This window comes from Sarcophilus harrisii, chromosome 3 (assembly GCF_902635505.1).
Source record: "Sarcophilus harrisii chromosome 3, mSarHar1.11, whole genome shotgun sequence".
NCBI classification, from domain to species: domain Eukaryota; kingdom Metazoa; phylum Chordata; class Mammalia; order Dasyuromorphia; family Dasyuridae; genus Sarcophilus; species Sarcophilus harrisii.
This window is the reverse complement of record NC_045428.1, coordinates 393,382,873-393,399,808: the sequence shown is the minus strand read 5'-3', so window position 1 is coordinate 393,399,808 and position 16,936 is coordinate 393,382,873. Positions and strand designations below refer to the sequence as shown.

Genomic DNA, 16,936 nt, shown 5'->3' with positions numbered 1-16,936 from the left:
TCTTTTACATAAAGTAGTTATTAATGAAAACTGAGGCCAAGAAAAGAATATCTGCCTCTTCTACAGTTGAGAAAATATTCATTTTAAAATGATTCATGTCATTTTTTTCTTTTAGCAGTAAAACATATGCTGAATAGGCCTTTTGTATCCCTATGTAGCTTATAAAGTTATTCAATTAAATCAAATTTTCATTAAGTACCTCTTAAATGTAATATGCTACGCTAAGTGATGAGGATACAAAATAAAATTTTCTCTGTCCTTATGTAGCTTATATTCTATTCTCTTATTTATAGATGCATAAGTCAACAAATACAAAGCTTATGAAAAATAAAAAAGCAATTTCAAAGAATGTGAATATGAAGATTATGAAAAATAATAAAAAAGTAATTTCAGAAGAGTATTCTAAAAACTAAAGGCAGAAAGAAAGAAGGATTATAGGAAGTAGTATTCTGCCTCAGTGTCCCTGAACTGTTCTGTCTCAGTTTTCCTGAATTGTTCTGCCTCAATCCTCCTGGTTGCAACCCCCCCTTTTCCTGACCATTAGGACTGATATAACTTAGGGCTGGCAACTCTAGGATCATAAATTGTAAATGTTTAATCTCAGATAAGGAGGAAATCTTCTATTTCAGACATCCTGGCTCCTAAGTCTTCCTAAGTTATCAAGAATTGATGGTCCTTACCCCCAACATGTCAGAACCAAATTTATGGTCTGCTCACCAGTGCTCTACCCTCCCCCCCCCCCCCCCCACCTTTGTCTCTCCCGATTTCTGGGGCTTATAAAAATCCCTGGAATTCTTCATTTGACATTGAATGCTTTGAGATTTGAGTCCCATTCAGTCTGCTGGGGTCAATATGGATACTGTTTTGGCCTCAGACAATCTCTCTCTCAAGTAAAATATTAAAAAACTCTCTGATCTCTATCTTGCCTCAGTTTCTCTGGCATTACAGTAGTATTTAAGTTATGATTTGACAGAAACTAGGAATTGTACAAGAAAAAAGAGAAATATTCCTCATCTATTTCCCTTCACTTTACCTAGAGAGGAAAGTAGTTTTAGAAAAGGTTGATAGTTCAAAGATTCATAGTGGGGAAAAGAAGTACCTTAGGAGATTTCTTTGAATAGAAGCATTGCAAATGAAAACTATTCAGAAGAACTGATGTATTAGAGTCAGGGTTAGGGGGGAGTAATAAAAGTGTTTAAATGAAGTAGAAAAAAATAGAAACATGAGTGACTAAAAGCAAAATAAATGGGAAATATTTAAAAAGAGAAAGGAGAAATCCAAGAGTACAAGGAATAAGACTGAGGAAGAGAGTGGGCTTCCAATGGTGGAGGCACTTTATAAAGTGTGGGTTAATAACAATTTGGTAATGATTTGTGTTAGCTCCAAGGAGCTCTCAGACAGTTATGGCGTGAGAAGGGAGGCAAAAGTCTGAGGGAAAATAAGAGGCATAAAGGAATCCATCTATTATCACAAATGAATATAGAAACTTTGAATTAAAAGGATTTTAGAGGTCATTTACTCAATTCCCCTAATCTTGGGGAAATAAAATGACTTAACTTGAAATCACAGAGTTAATTGATGGCAAAACGTAGACCTCCTATGCTAGTGCCCCCCAACTCTGAATTACTGTAAAATTTATTTTCTGCATATTTCCTTATGACATTTATTCATGTACTAGATAATTTTGTTATTTTAATATTTCACATATGTATATTTTATGTATGTATATATTATATGCTCCTTCCAGGTAGTAACTAATGTGTTTTGTATTATGATAGGTGGTACTATGAATACCATGAGAGATGATGTGCAAGAATACTCTACCTACTCAAAGAATTTGAAATCTAGTTCAAGTGACACATAGCACACAAAAAATAGATGACTTAAGTTTTATAAATATTTGCAGGTCTTAGAAGGAAGAAGGAGAGAAGTTTTTATTCAGTTCCTTCTGTTTGCCAGGCACTATGGTATTTTTCAAATATTATTTCATTATGATCTTCATAATAGCCCTGAGGAAAGGGGCATTTGTGCTAAAACTGACACAAACAGAGGTTAAGTCACTTGCTCAGGGTCCTACAGGTAGACAATGTTTGAAACTGGTTTTGAACTCGGATCTACTTGACTTCAAGCCCAGCATAGAAATTCTATCCTCTGGATCCTCTAACTGTCTCTTCTAGGGATCAGAGAAGGTAAGGAAGCTTTCATGTACCAAATGAAATATAAACCTGACATTAAAAATAGATCAGAAGTAGAGAAGTGGATGGAAGTGGATGGAGGTGGGGAGCTCAGCATAAATAGACTTGGGAACAGAAAGAGCGTGACTTGTACAGTAAGCAGTCATCTGATTGGAACTGCAATGTGCTGTGAAATAGTGAGAGAGATATCTGAATTGGCAGAATAGAGCCAAATTGTAAGATTTTTCAAAAAATTTTCATGAAATAGTGAATTTTTGTTTTCAACCAGTTGCATTAGTTTTATCTAGATACTGTTAAATATGCTTTCTTTTGATATTGCCTAAGATTACTTTTATTGTATTAAGAATGGTAATATTTGATTTGAAAGTTCCTGAAAATCCAATGGATTATAAATGTAATGAAGATGTATTGTATCTTTGGGACCTCAATATAAAGAAAATCTATATCCATCATCTACCAATGGATATATATATATACAGTATATGTAGATAGATATTTATATATATTATATATATGTATGTCTGTGTGTTAGTCCACAACTAAAGCAACTGTAATAGACATTAGATATATATCTATTAGCAATTGCTTTAGTCTTCACAGTAAACATTTATTTTTTGTCAAATGGCATAGGAAAAATGTAATCTGAATAACCACTACAATTTTGTTTAGCCAAAAACAACAATGGTTGTTTTTAGGGGGTTTTTTGTGTGTGTTTTTGTTTTTTGCTCTGCAATGATGGAAAAGAAGGAGAATTAATTATAGGAGACACCCAGATAATCTTGTTGGAAAGCTGTGAAGCAAATGTGCCCATTCTCACTCTTGAGAATTTTTATTAATACATCTTAGTATCAGACATTTGATCAACACATTTTTATTAAAAGTGACTTGAAAAGAGGTATTCTGGGAAAAAAAAATTACCTCCAGCTTCTGTTCAAGTTCTGTTAGCGAGCCACACAATTCAGTCACGCTTTCCAAAACTTCTCGGTGTTTTGTTATTATTTTCTCCGCATATTTTTGCCCTTCTTCCAGACCTTGCAATGGATAGGAAGGAGAGAAATTACTTAAAGATAAATCTTTCAGAGAAAAGTCCAAAAAGTCCATAACATCATTAGAATGTCAGGGGCTGATAATTAGCCAGCTATTCTGGCAAAATACCTGTGGTGTCCAGAATATGACTATACTAAGAAAAGACCAACTTGAAAGCACACAGATTAATAGGATTTCCTGATATCTAACCTCAGCATTCCATTTCCTATCTTCTTGCCTTCGTATGAGCTGTTATCCATATCTGGAATATTCTCTTTCCTCATTTCAACCAATGGAAATCCTCCACTTCCTTTTAGACTATATTTGAGTGCCATCCCCCATATAAGAAATTTTCTTGATCCCTCAGTTCTAGAAGTCTTCATCTTTTTCAAAACCCTAAATTTTGTTGTTATTCAATCATATGTGACTATTTGTGACCTTATTTGGGGTATAATTTTACTTGTTTCCTAAACAAGTACACATTATTTTTGCATTTGAGACTGTGGTAAGAGGACAGCAGGAGAAAACTTTGAATACTTAATTACAATAAATTCAAGTGATTGGATCACTACTTTTCTAACCTGAAAATTGTCCAAGGGCTCTGAACAATTTACAAACTTTATTTGTCCTCTCTTTTTTGAAGCTTTCTAGGTTTACAGAGAAAAGAAGCCAAATGGAATCGGGATATTTCCCCTAAACTAAAACATTCCAGAATAAATCTCAGTATCTCCATACCAACAACTCACTTCACAGTAGGGGTCTTTTCTATACCCTGTGCCTCTTTCCCCCATATCTTTAGGTAAGACAAGGAAATAGGGAATAAGTATTTCAAGCAGCTTTAAGCTTAGCTAGTATCACTGGATGGAAACACCATGGTCAATTCCTCAAAAAGAAGGGTTGTAAAAAGTGTTTCTCATTCAAGATATCTTCCATGGTGACCTCTTCTTAGTCTCCCTCATTTTTATTTTATGTTACCTTTGCTCTTGTTTTATTTTTTATCTCTCCGAAGACTATAGAAAAACCAGAGCTGTAATGTAATCACAAGGAACTGCATATATGTTAATTGAAGGACATTGTGAGATACCATGGTTGCCCATTCCTAGATACTTGATTGAGTTCCAAGGGAAAATATCCCCTTGGCAGAAACTGTGTCTTCAAATTTAGTATTCTGTGGCCACCTGGTGCTGTACCCACTCAAGATGGATTTTATTAGTCATGAATACTATCTTTGGTCTCATAGGAATGATATCAGAGTATACACAGAATATTTTTATTAGGTTCATTATCATCATACTATCCAAGCCCATATGATAGATTATGAAACAGGAGAAATGTTTAAAGGAGCTATGGGAAATCAGAATTTCTCAGTTTGATAGGTAGGCTGTATTTATTATTCGAGAGAAAGAAAAAAGAGATTTTTCTATTTGCCAAATGATGTGAGTAAGGGAATGCAAGGCAGCAATGGGAACTGGACCTGAGATTTCATTGGCAGAATGAGTTGGTATTCACCTTCTCTACAATTTATAGGACTAGGGAGTATAATGTATGTAAAATCTGACAGACACACTTTTTGGGTAATTACTAAAAATTTTATTAATTATGGGTCTATTGGCAATAATAATTGCTTTTATCAAGTTAAGTGATTATGTAAAGTTTAGTGACACCAGCAGTGTAACCTGGGATCTCTCACTTGTGGGACTGAACCTAGGTCTTTGTACCCAATCAACTCTCCACAACTGACACCTTGTTGCCTCTCACAAGGAAAAGAGGCAAGAAGGTAATTTTCTTCTTTCCTTCACAATGAGTCCAAAACATTTCACAGAGATTCAAGAGCATAATTTTCCTCAATTTTCTGTTTAAAGAGAGAGTATTTTTAATTTATTTTCTTCATGATTTTATTTTTTAAGATACCTCAATTTCTTGGCTTCTCTTATTTTTTTTGCTACCCAAGGTTATTATTTTATTCTGATTTTGTTGTCCTAGAGATGAACAATGGAATGAGCTGAAGAGAAGGCAACTGGGGAAAATGGGCTAGACAAAGAAGGAGGTTAAAGCTAGCATTTTCCCACTTTTTTTGCAAGATTTCCTCTCTCTGATCCCCTATATTTAGTTTTGGTAGATTTGGGGCTCATCTTGAGTCTTGAAGCAGTGTGATGAGGAGCCATGAGGACTTGAAGCATGTTCATTTTCTACAGGATTAAGCTCAATACAAATTTGTTCAATAGCACATTACCAGAAGCCTTAAAAGAGCTCTCACCATATAAGCGTTTAGCCAGGTCAGTGATCTCCTGAATCCTCTCTTCTTGCTGGGGCACCGTAGGCATAATAAACTTATTAAACTGCTTATGAAGAATGTCTATGGCCTCCTTTGTCTTGCACTCCATGGAGTACTTCCCAACTCTAACAACCGTAGCACTGGCTTCGTCGCACCAAAATTGACACTAAGTTAATGGGAAAGAGCAAAAAGATTGAAAAGGAGCCATCTGTGTAAAGTTTATAATGGTAGTCATCGAAGGGCTTATTTTTCATTTTCAAGAATTCCCTTGCTCATTTGAGAGTATTTTCTAAATCATAATAAAACAGATGGCAGAAAGTGATCTTATTGCTTTGTATTTGGATAACAAAGAAAAAAAGAATTAGAGAAATATAGGATCTGATCTGGCTTTTTTTTTCTTCCTTAGATTTTTTTGAATCTTCTCTACAATACCTTGAGAGAGAATTAATAACTATCAAGAGTAAACTTAGTTACAATTAGCATCTAATGCCTTTAAAAAATCCCAAATGTCAATTCCAAAGAATAAAAAAAACACAACCAAATATACTCTACTGGCAATATAACATTTTAATGTGACCAAATAAAACCACTTAGGATAGTATTTAACCCAAGAACAGAAGGGAGCTTTTTTAGGGAAGAGCACTTTGACCTATCACTCAGAAAAGATACCAGTCATATTTCTAGAGCCTAGAGGAGAATTGAAACTGTTTATCACTAAAAATAAATAACAATGATGAAAGGAATGTGTCTGACACAGGACAGAAGCCCTCTTGCAGAGGGAGAGATAAGAAAAGCCCAACTCTGTTAGGAGCTAGGCTTTAAATAAATGTCACATAGCAGCCACAAAATTGTCAACTTGTTCACATATAGAAGAATGATTAGCTTTAATGCAATGTCCAAGTGATGAATTCAACTATATTAAAGGCAACAAATGTGCGCACTATGCATTAGTCATAATAAATCTCTCATAGTGTGCACAATGCTTTCCTAGCATAAAGTTTCCTAGGAATGTAATATGAAAAGCTTTATTCATAATTTATTTTGCACATATATAAAAGTATATGTGCACTTATGTGTATAAATGTATGTTTACATGTATGTGTATGGTATATAGTGTAATGAAGAAGCAACTGGTTTGAAGTCTGGTAGAGGGGGTCCAAGTCCCCCATTCCAGCATTTACTAGTTAAGTGACTATCTAAGTCACTTGGTAAAAAATCACATGCAGAGTCCTATATCCTGGGTTCCATAAACTGACAAAAATCACAAAGCAATCTTCACTTCCCATAGAGAAACCTAAGTCTTACCACCATTGCTAAACACAAAAATATAATTCTTCCTACCATTATAGATACATTAACAAAAATTTGAATCCTTTCAAAGATTGAGAAATATATGCAAATTTTAGAGTATTTTTAAACTAAATTCCAAGGTGATTATAACTATTTCTAAGCCTATTTGCTATCCCTTACATTTCTACTATGTCTAAAAATTTGATTAGTGAAATAGAGAATTATTTGCTTTAATGTAAGTTTCCTAAATGTTATGAACAACTTCAAGCCAATTAGACCAGGTGGTCTCATTATTCTTTTTTAATTCTAACTGCAAAATCTTGTTCAGACTTGGGTTAATACCTCTTCCATAATCTCCTGAAGATGCTCGGTCAGATCCAAATTCTTCTTGTAATCTTCCACAACTCTGCCAAATTCATCTACTTGTTTCTTTAAGTCCTTTACTGATTCCAAGAGGACTGTTATTTTATTTTTTGGGTAATTTAATAAAGAATCAGATATTTTGTTCTCAAAATTTTCCATTTTTTTCTTTAGGGTCTGAGAAAAAGAAAAACTAATATTATACTTAAAGTTATAGTAATATAAAAACAAATCATTTCAATGTATAATAATAAAGGGCACTTCTAAAGAACAATTATATAAGAGAAATGAGGCAATTCTTAACTGTTGTCTTTTAAAAATACTAATTATCATATATCTGTATCTATGTTATACACACACACATATATAAAGATTGAATAATCTTCAAATTAGCAGAATTTTTTTTGCTTTTCTTTTTAAAGCATTAGATTCATGGTAATTAACCATAAATAATTCTTAGCCTAGGAGTTCAAGGGCATTGAAATCTGTAGGACTTATTGAAACCTTGTCCATGTAAACCTCCTACAATGGACAAAACCAATAATGAAGTGGAACTTTAGAGATGAAAAGTGAAAAAAAAAACAACAACAGAGATACAATTATATAGTCCATGAGGTTTAATACATACCTGCATTTTTTCAGCATAAACATCCACTTGTTGAATTTGATTTTTGAGGGTTTTCAAATTGCGAGCCTTTTCTGTTTTCTTGGAATAATTAAATTTCAAATTGTTAAATTTCTTTTTAATATCTTTGAATGATTCTCTATGCTGCAATTGGAGAAAGAGAAAATACATTTTAAATGACATTAATATCATGCCTTAATGATTTATAATTTTAGTATATGAAGGTACTAATCAATCATATACTTTGACATAGAGCACTGTTCAATAGAAAATAGATCTGCTCAAACGAATATAAATGTATATGTTTGTGTGTGTGTATATATATGTGTGTAAATATATTTTTACAAATGTATGTCTGCATTGTACATTATTTATGTATTATGCAATATGTACATTCAAATATGCTTATGCATGTTTATATGTATACAATTATATATGTATATATATATATATATATACACACATATGATATGCCAACAAACTATGGTCTCCAGGTCAAATCCAAATTGCTTCCTCTTTTGTATGGCTATAGCTAAGAAAATTGTTATTTTAAAATATATGACACTAATTAAATTAAAATTAACTAATTCAATAACTATTAAAATTTCAAAACAAAAATCATCCTTAGTTTTCCAGGCTGTTATGTGCCAACTCCTGCTCTAGCCCTGTAATTTCATTTGTTGTAAGGAAACTTCCTCTACCAATGGAGATTATCCATTTTCTGAAATTTCAGACCTAGAGAGTTTTTTGAAGCACTGGATGACTGTATGACTTGCTAAGAATCACATGGAGAAGTAATATCAGAGAATCAGCTTGAAACTAGATCATCCTGATTCCAAAAGGAACCTGCTATCAATGACTCCACTCTAAAAATCGAAAACGTGATGTAATATCTTGGAACAAAACTTCTATCTAATGGGTTTTAACTTTTTTGTTTGTCATGGACCCCTTTGATAACCTATGGTAAAGCCAATGGATCCCTTTGGAGAATGTTTTTTAAAATCATAAAATAAAATATATAGATTTACAAAGGAAACCAAAAGCTTGTGAAAATGAAAGTGTAATTTATTTTTCCATTCAAGTTCTTGGAATCCTTGAGATCCCTGGATCCCAGATAAAGAACTCTAGTTCTGATACTGATATTTCTCACACTTTACGTTTAAAAAATATATTTTATATATATCATCTCTTTGAGTTTTATAACAGGACTGTGAATTAGGAAATTTTATATCAGTGGAAACTTAGACTGGTTGTTCAAGAGATCCCATTCTATCCCATATACTCCAACATATTGCTTTCTCTCATCCCCACTCTTGCACTTATTTTCAGTCTCTCCCTCTCTGCTAGCTTATTTCCAGTTATCTATAAATATGTCCATGTCTCCCCTATACTAAAAAAACAAACAAACAAAAAACACAACTCACCTGATCTTTCCATTCAGGCTAATTAATGCATTGTATTTTTCTGTCTTTTGTAGCTAAATTTCTCAAAAAGGTTGCCTACAACAAAGTTTCTTAAACTGTGGGTAATGACTCCACATGGAGTCATATAACTGAATGTGGGGGTTGAGAAATTATGATTTATTGTTAGTGTTGATTGACTTATATACCTATTTTATATACATGTATACCTAGTCATATAAAAATTTCTCCAGGGCAAGGGGTCATGAGTGGAAAAAATTTATATGTGTTTCTACTTTCTCTTACTTTCTTTTTAATCTCTTATAATCTGGTTTCTGACCTTATCATTACACAGAAACCACTTTCTCGAAATTACTAATGACCTCTTAGTTGCCAAATCCAATGGCTTTTTCTTAGTCCTCAATCTCCTTAATCTTTCTCCAACCTTTGACTCCCTAAAACTATCTTCTCTCTAGATTTTGGGGATTTCACTCTTTAGGTTTTCTTCCTACGTATCTGACCCCTTATTCACTGTCTCCTTTGCTGGATCCTCCTCTAGATAATGCTTTTTTTTTTACCAAAAATGTTCTTTGAGATTCTTTCCTGGGAGCTCTTCTCTTCTGTGCTACTTCACTTGAAATTCTCATCAGCTCCCATCTTTATGCTGCGGATTCTTCAATTTAACAGCCTTGCCCCAATCTCTCTGCTCACTTCCAATTTTGGATCTCCAAACTGCAGACCTCTAAAAGTGGATGTCTACTAGCCATCTAAACTCAATATGTCCAAAAGAAAACTCATTATCTTTCCCCTAAATCCTTCCCCTTCCTACTTTGCCCATCCCCCAACCTCCAGTTTACTCAATAAATTCCACTAGCCTCCTATTGTCTCCAGAAACAAGTACCAAATGCTTTGTTTGGCATTCAAAGTCCTTTATAACCCGATTCCTTTCTACCTTTCCAGTCTTCTTATATCTTATTCCCTAACAGGTATTCTTCAGTAAAAATGTATTTATAGGATATCAACCCCAATTTCTCTTAATTCCATTACTTTCCTTCTTTAAAATATTTCCTATTTATCCTGTATATATATTGCTTTCTATATATTTGTGTGCATATTGCCTCTCTATTAAATTGTAAATTCTTTGAAGGCAGGAAATGTCTTTTGCCACATTTTGTATTTCCCATGCTTAGTACAATTCCTGGCACATAGTAGACACTAACTAAATTTTTAATGATTGTATTGTACACAGCTAGTAACTATAGAATGATAGGCTTTGATTCCAGTTTATAAATAGCAGAAGGGAATAAAACTCCCAGTTGTCTGCTTCCACAGCTCCTTTGATTATCATATATTCCCAAATGAATTATTATTTTGTTACTAAATACTCCTCTAACGAATTTATAGCTAGGTCCTGATTAGTATGAATAATGAATCTTATGAAGTGGTCACAAAATTTTAAAATTTGTACTAATACTTCTATTAGACAGAACCCAATCACAATATTTTACATAATTATAACTTTAGAAAGTACAAATTTGAATATATATGATCATTTTCCACCCTAATTAGAACCTACCTTACTCTAAATCCTTCCATTTTTACTGTTATTGTTCTTAAATTCAATGGTTTGAATAAGGGGTATTACAAAAATAGTAGTGGTGATTTGAATTTTTTTAGATTAAACATCTAAACATCTTAAAACTCTTGTTTTAGATATCCTTTATAATTATATATATATGTAGTCTAATTTTATTCTTTTTCTTCTCTTTTCAAATCAGATCAGTTCTCACAAACATCCACTTTATGCAAAATTTTCTTAAGTCACCTAGATATCTCTGTATAAAGATGGTAAATGTCAAAAGCATGACATAAATAAAATGGAAGAAAAGAATCAATAGGAACTTGCAAAGTATTTAATTCTTGCTCTGAACACATTAAATAATTATATTCCTCATATTTTCTGGAAGAGATTTGCTATTTGTAGATTATGAAACACAAAATCTAAGAGAATTCACTGTTGCATTCAACTAAAACAAAGTTCTTTTATGACAAATGAAAATATCTGACCAAAGAATAAAAAATCCTCTTTTTAATTCAATTGATCCATAGTTTTAACATAAACTATGTCAACCTGATAAGTATTCTCCTGAACCTCAAAATATTACCAACACAGAATGTATTGGAAGCTTCTTACTTTTTGTGTTCTCCATCATCCCCTGAAACCCTGAAATAGTGAGGAATTCAACAATAAGCAATACTTACTGTTTCATGTGTTCATATGGAGGCAGTTATCTGAAAGTTTGGCCATATTATGGCAGATAATTCAATAAATATTTATTGAGTGTCTATTCCAAGATACTGTGAAATGTAAGTTGTTAATAGAAGCTGGGATAACATGTAAACCATTTCTCAATGACAGCAAACAAATAATTTCAGAAGGAATAAAGATTGCTTACATGCCCAGTTTATAGTGTCATAACACCCTGGCTGCCCTACAAAGTATTTTATCAGAATGATTATTTAAAATTCTGCTATATTATGGGGACAAACATCTCAATGGGTCAACTTAGTCAAGATATTTCTTGGACTTATCTTTAACACTTAGAGAAATCATTGGCAAAGTGCCAGCTGACTTGAATAATTGGAACAATATCAGCATTGCCTCTGCTATTCATGTAAGAGCTAGAATTCTTATCTAGATTTACCTATGAATGACTTATAGTTTTTGTTTTTATTAATTAGCATTTATTACTATATAGTATATAATACTATTAGATTAATAGTATTTATGATGCTAATATAGAAAATATGATTATTAGACCAGTTTTAAGTCATGACTAAAGCAAGGAGATAGAGAATATTAAACACCTACATTTACAATACATAATATTTAAATAACATGCTTTGAATAAGAAAAAACATATGATCCCAAAAAAGAAAAAATACTTCGCAAAGTAAGAGCATCCAATTAATTATTGGTTGGAAAATTATCAAATTAAAAAATCCTATTATTGTCCCATTAACATAGTTACCAAAGAATCAATAAAGTTTTAAAATTATGTCCCATCTGGGGATTAGGAAGGCATGTGAGTTAGATATAAAAAGGGGAAATGAATTCCATCATTGGATCAAAATATCAACGCCTATATGCATGCATAACTGTGGCAGATGCCTTCATGGTCCCAAGGGACATAATTGACTTAGACTTCTCTCTAGCTCCAGGCATCCCATCTATCATGCTTGGGAAAACAGAGAATACCCAAGATACACCCTTGAATCATTTGCATTATCCCAAAAGATCATTTAGTTTGATCTGATTTTTCCCCCCGGATACATTAACCTCTTTCTTAGAATTCATCCAAATCCTCCAAATTAGAAATAAAATTTTGGTCAAATGTAAAGGTTGGGACCCTGTGTGTTATTAAATTTGCTATATCTGTTCCTTCATACTAGAAAGAATAATTTATTTTTTGAAAACAAGTTGATGAGGAACAGTCTTAGAACTAATACTTAGACTCCATATCATCAAACTTGAAAAGTCAAGTTCAGAAATTGAAATTAAGTGTTGTTAAAAGATGAGCAAGAGTTTATTTCAGTATACTTCACTTTGTACCCTTGTGACAAAGATGATTTATAAGGCAATGTGGGTATGCTGAAATGGAATCAGCTCATTTCTGACACATGAGATCTCTTGTCTAACATTTGCAGCTGCTGATACTTTTCCCTTTTGGCTTCACTGGGGAACCAATTCAAACTTAAAGCCATGTTCTTTTCCCAACCCACATTCAATACTACCATCATTCTAAGTGGAAGTTATAAACAGCCACAGAGTCCTAGAAAAGACTTTATATATACAACAAAAGACAAATCTCTTAACCACTCCTAAAGTTCTCACTTACTAACTTCAATTTAAAAAAATCTAGCCAACTCTTTCATCTCATGTTCATTCTGCCTTCTCCTCCCCACTCCACAATCTCACTTCTGTTTTCTCATCTGACAGAAGTAGGTATCATTCTTGTTCATCCATGGTGTCATGATTCATGCAGCTGTTTCTAATTTTAGTCAGCCTGTCAGAGAATGTTCAGAGACATCAAAAGCCAACTGCTAAACTGGAGGCTATCAATAGAGGCAACTGGTAAACTATAGCCTCAAGCAAGAATCACCGTATATTGGATTTACCAATAAGCATCACGGTGATTGAAATGAAAATATAATTCATACATTTAAAAAAAACCTTTTGGGAAACTTAACTTTCTAAATGTTTGGTTTGTCTTTTTTCTTTCTCCCCTACCATTTTGGGGCTGATAGATAATAGACAGGAGTAAACACTTCCACAGAAAATATTTGAGTCAGTTTTCATGTGGAAAAAAACAATCAACATAGGGTTACCTCACTTAATATTTCTAGAATACAGGTAAATGTCCTGTTTACAGACCATAGGATTACAGATTTGAAAGGGATCTCAGAAGTCAAGTCCAATACTTTCATTTTACAAAGGATGAAATTATAGTTGAAACAAAGTGAAATGATTTGCGGAGGGTTACACAACTAGTAAGTGTTTGAGGTGAGATTTGAGTCCAACCCCAGTGTTCTCTCTACTCTCCCACCCAGGTGTGTACAGAGCTTTACCCTCTCTATCTAACCAAATAATCTTCATGAGAAGTTGTGGATATAACAAAAGTTCTTCATTTGGTGGCCATATTTTTCTTATAAAGAGAGACAACATAGCTTAGCCTAGTAAACATGAAGTACTGCACTATGAATTAGAAAAACCCGGTTTTCAATTTTGCTTCTGATTATTACAGTATATTGTTGTTTAGTTTTGTCTGATTCTTTGTGACCTCATTTGAGGTTTTCTTGGCAAAGATACTGGAGTGGTTTGCCATTTCCTTCTCCAGCTCATTTTGCAGGTAAAGAAACTGAGGGAAAGTTAAATGACTTGTTCAGGGTCACACAACTAGTAAGTGTCTAAGGCTTAATTTGAATTCAGGGCTTTCTGGCCACACTTAAGTATAGTCATCTCTGTGTTCCTCAGTTTCTTTATCTGTAAAATGTGTGAAATGATACCTACAATCCTTACTCTCAAGATTTGCTTAAGTATTAAATGAGAAAATATGTAAAGAACTTTGGAAAATTGAAAGTATCACATAAATGTCTGTTATTATCTTTCCAGATTTACTTGTTTTATAGAATGGCAGATATATGATTCACTTATAGACCAAAGCCTGAAGACTTAATAATTTGATAGATACTCTTGTAGCTAACACCAAACAACCAAGGTCATTGCCACCCTACAATGAAGAATCAATAATGATCTATCTTTTGGGTTATTTAGCAGAATATGCTCTCAATAATTTATGCTATTCTCAGTGATGAGAGTCGTCAAGATGCATACTCATGACTGGATTGGGCTCATTTGTACTTTCACTAACTGGTACCAAGCTACTGTTCATTTTTAGTCCTTGTACAGTATAAGACTTTTTTCTCTATAAATATACTATGCCAATGCCTGAGAATGATTTTGAAATAATTCTGTCGTCTCAAGAGGTATATAAAGCTTAGGCAGGTCTTACCCAGCTACAAATGTTTTGAATAAAGACTGAATAGTGACTGTTTGTCTTGTTATCTGAAGAGCAGCATAGCTAATGCATTTTTTACCCTTTCTGGTCACAGAAAAAGATATAGTACTTAATAATAACTAGCACTTATATAATATTTTAAGGACCACAAAGCATTTTATAAATATTATTTTATCCTCACAACAACTTGGGGGGGCTATTATGATCCTCATTTTACAGATGAGGAAATAGAGACAAACTGTTGAAGAGAGAAGTCAGGGACATACATGTAATAAATTTTAAAGGCTGGAGTTTAGGGATTGCTAAAAAAAATCATCAAATTTACTTGAATTATGTATACAATAATTACAAGTAGGCCCTACATGAATGGCCTGAGAAACTCCTCTATACATAAATTTCATGTGTAGCACATGGGCATAGACATTATGGTATACATTTTAAGTTACTGTGAAGACTTTCAAAAATGTATTTATTCATTGGTTCTCATCTATGTTCTAGATAGAAGGGCATTATATAGTTAATGTATTTTTATTATGGAACAATTCAAAAGTGTTTAAAAATATTTTTCCAGGATAATTATTTTTTAATATATATGTTATTCACCTATTCCTTCTTATTGGTTTGATTATTGTTGTTATCCTGCCCAGAAAAGGCAGCACATCATAATTCCATAAATACAGCATTTAAAACCCTTAAACAATTTACTCTCCCACAACCCAATGTGGCCTCCCTTTGTGGCCACTGTCATTTCCATCATGTCTGACTCTTTGCGACACCCATTTGGAGTTTTCTTGCCAAAGATCCATAAGTATTTTCTCCAGTTCATTTTATAGATTAGGAATTAAGGCAAACAGGGTTAAATGACTTGCTAACAGTCTTATAGTGTCTGAAACAGGATTTGAACTTGGGCCCTGTTGCCTTCCAGGGCTGGTGCTCTATCCAGTGAGCCATGTAGACACCTATGATTTCCTTTTAGCAGAGTTAAGTCCATCTAATTAATACAGTGTAAACTGATTTTGACACACTTTTTTTCTATCATTGACAGATGAAGTAACTGAATATACTATGCCATGGAGTGATGACAGGCAAAATATGAAATTGCATTGAGAAGATGAGTGATTTATATACTAAAGAAAGCAACAAAGACCATACAGACAAGATGCAACTCAACTATACTTTCCAGATTGATGCTGAGAGAAGAGCCTCCCAAGGACTCTGATTAGCCCACTGATAAGTATGTTGGTAGTCTATTAGTATTCATGTAAACATCATTTGTGAAGGATTTGTAACACTGGCAGCCAAGCAACATATAAGATATATCATTTCTATTAAGTTCTGGAGCTGACTTAATAAAATGGTAGGCTGCTGTTTGTCAGGAATCTAATATTACTGTTTTATGTAGGACTCTGTCCTCTGTAAACAATAATAAAAATTAGTTCAATAAAAATTAATTCTACTTAGTGTTTCAAGTGCTCCAGATATAACAGTAATAATAATGTCTATATGCCAAATACTATCATTTATTACACTGTGGAAATCAGCTGTTTCTTATTATTTTGAGTTCTGTAACAGAAAACACAAGTACTTATTATTTAAACTAAGGAGCACTGGAAATATACCTTACAATTACTTTTCCAGTAAGCCTGAATTAATTGTGAAAGCCCAGGGAGCTAGTACTATTTTGTACGGCACCTACATATGTTTATAATGAGAATCAAATCTACCTTAATTTATTGCATTTTTTATTTAGACTTCCTCTTTCTGTTAATAATATACAACAGCACTCACAGGGACAATGTTCTCCAATTTCACTCTGGCTTCTCCCTTTTTTGCATTTTTAAGCAGTCTGCACGTATACCTTTGCCTGGAATTTGCTCCTTCTTCATCCCAGCTTCTTGAAATTCTGTCTTCAATCATGAGCCTAGATGCCACTTTTTCCCTAAAGCCTCTCTTGATATACTCTTTCCCCGAGGCAAAAATGATATCTAACACATCTAATTTTCCTAATATATTTTGCCCTTACTGATCTCACCTTATTATCTTACTAATCTGTGCATGTATCATTTCCCACATCCAGTCAGGTTGTTCCCTGAAGTCAGGGATTGTGCTGCTGTTGTTCTTTATCTTGGATACTCAGCATCTAGCAGGCTGGTACTCAGTCCTGTTTTGTTGATTCATACTATCTG

At 33.3% G+C, this 16,936-nt stretch overlaps 1 protein-coding gene across 3 annotated transcripts in view; it reads right to left on the bottom strand.

Moving 5' to 3' along the window:
- The window catches only part of CCDC141 (coiled-coil domain containing 141), a 257,825-nt gene that overhangs the window by 25,054 nt on the left and 215,835 nt on the right, over positions 1-16,936 (bottom strand). For all 3 annotated transcript variants that reach the window (XM_031960388.1, XM_031960387.1, XM_031960389.1), the window contains 4 exons: positions 7,775-7,915; positions 7,129-7,323; positions 5,479-5,662; positions 3,114-3,226 (listed from right to left, as the gene is read on the bottom strand). In XM_031960388.1, coding sequence (XP_031816248.1) covers positions 3,114-3,226; positions 5,479-5,662; positions 7,129-7,323; positions 7,775-7,915 — 633 coding nt within the window. The remainder of the gene's footprint in view (positions 1-3,113; positions 3,227-5,478; positions 5,663-7,128; positions 7,324-7,774; positions 7,916-16,936) is intronic.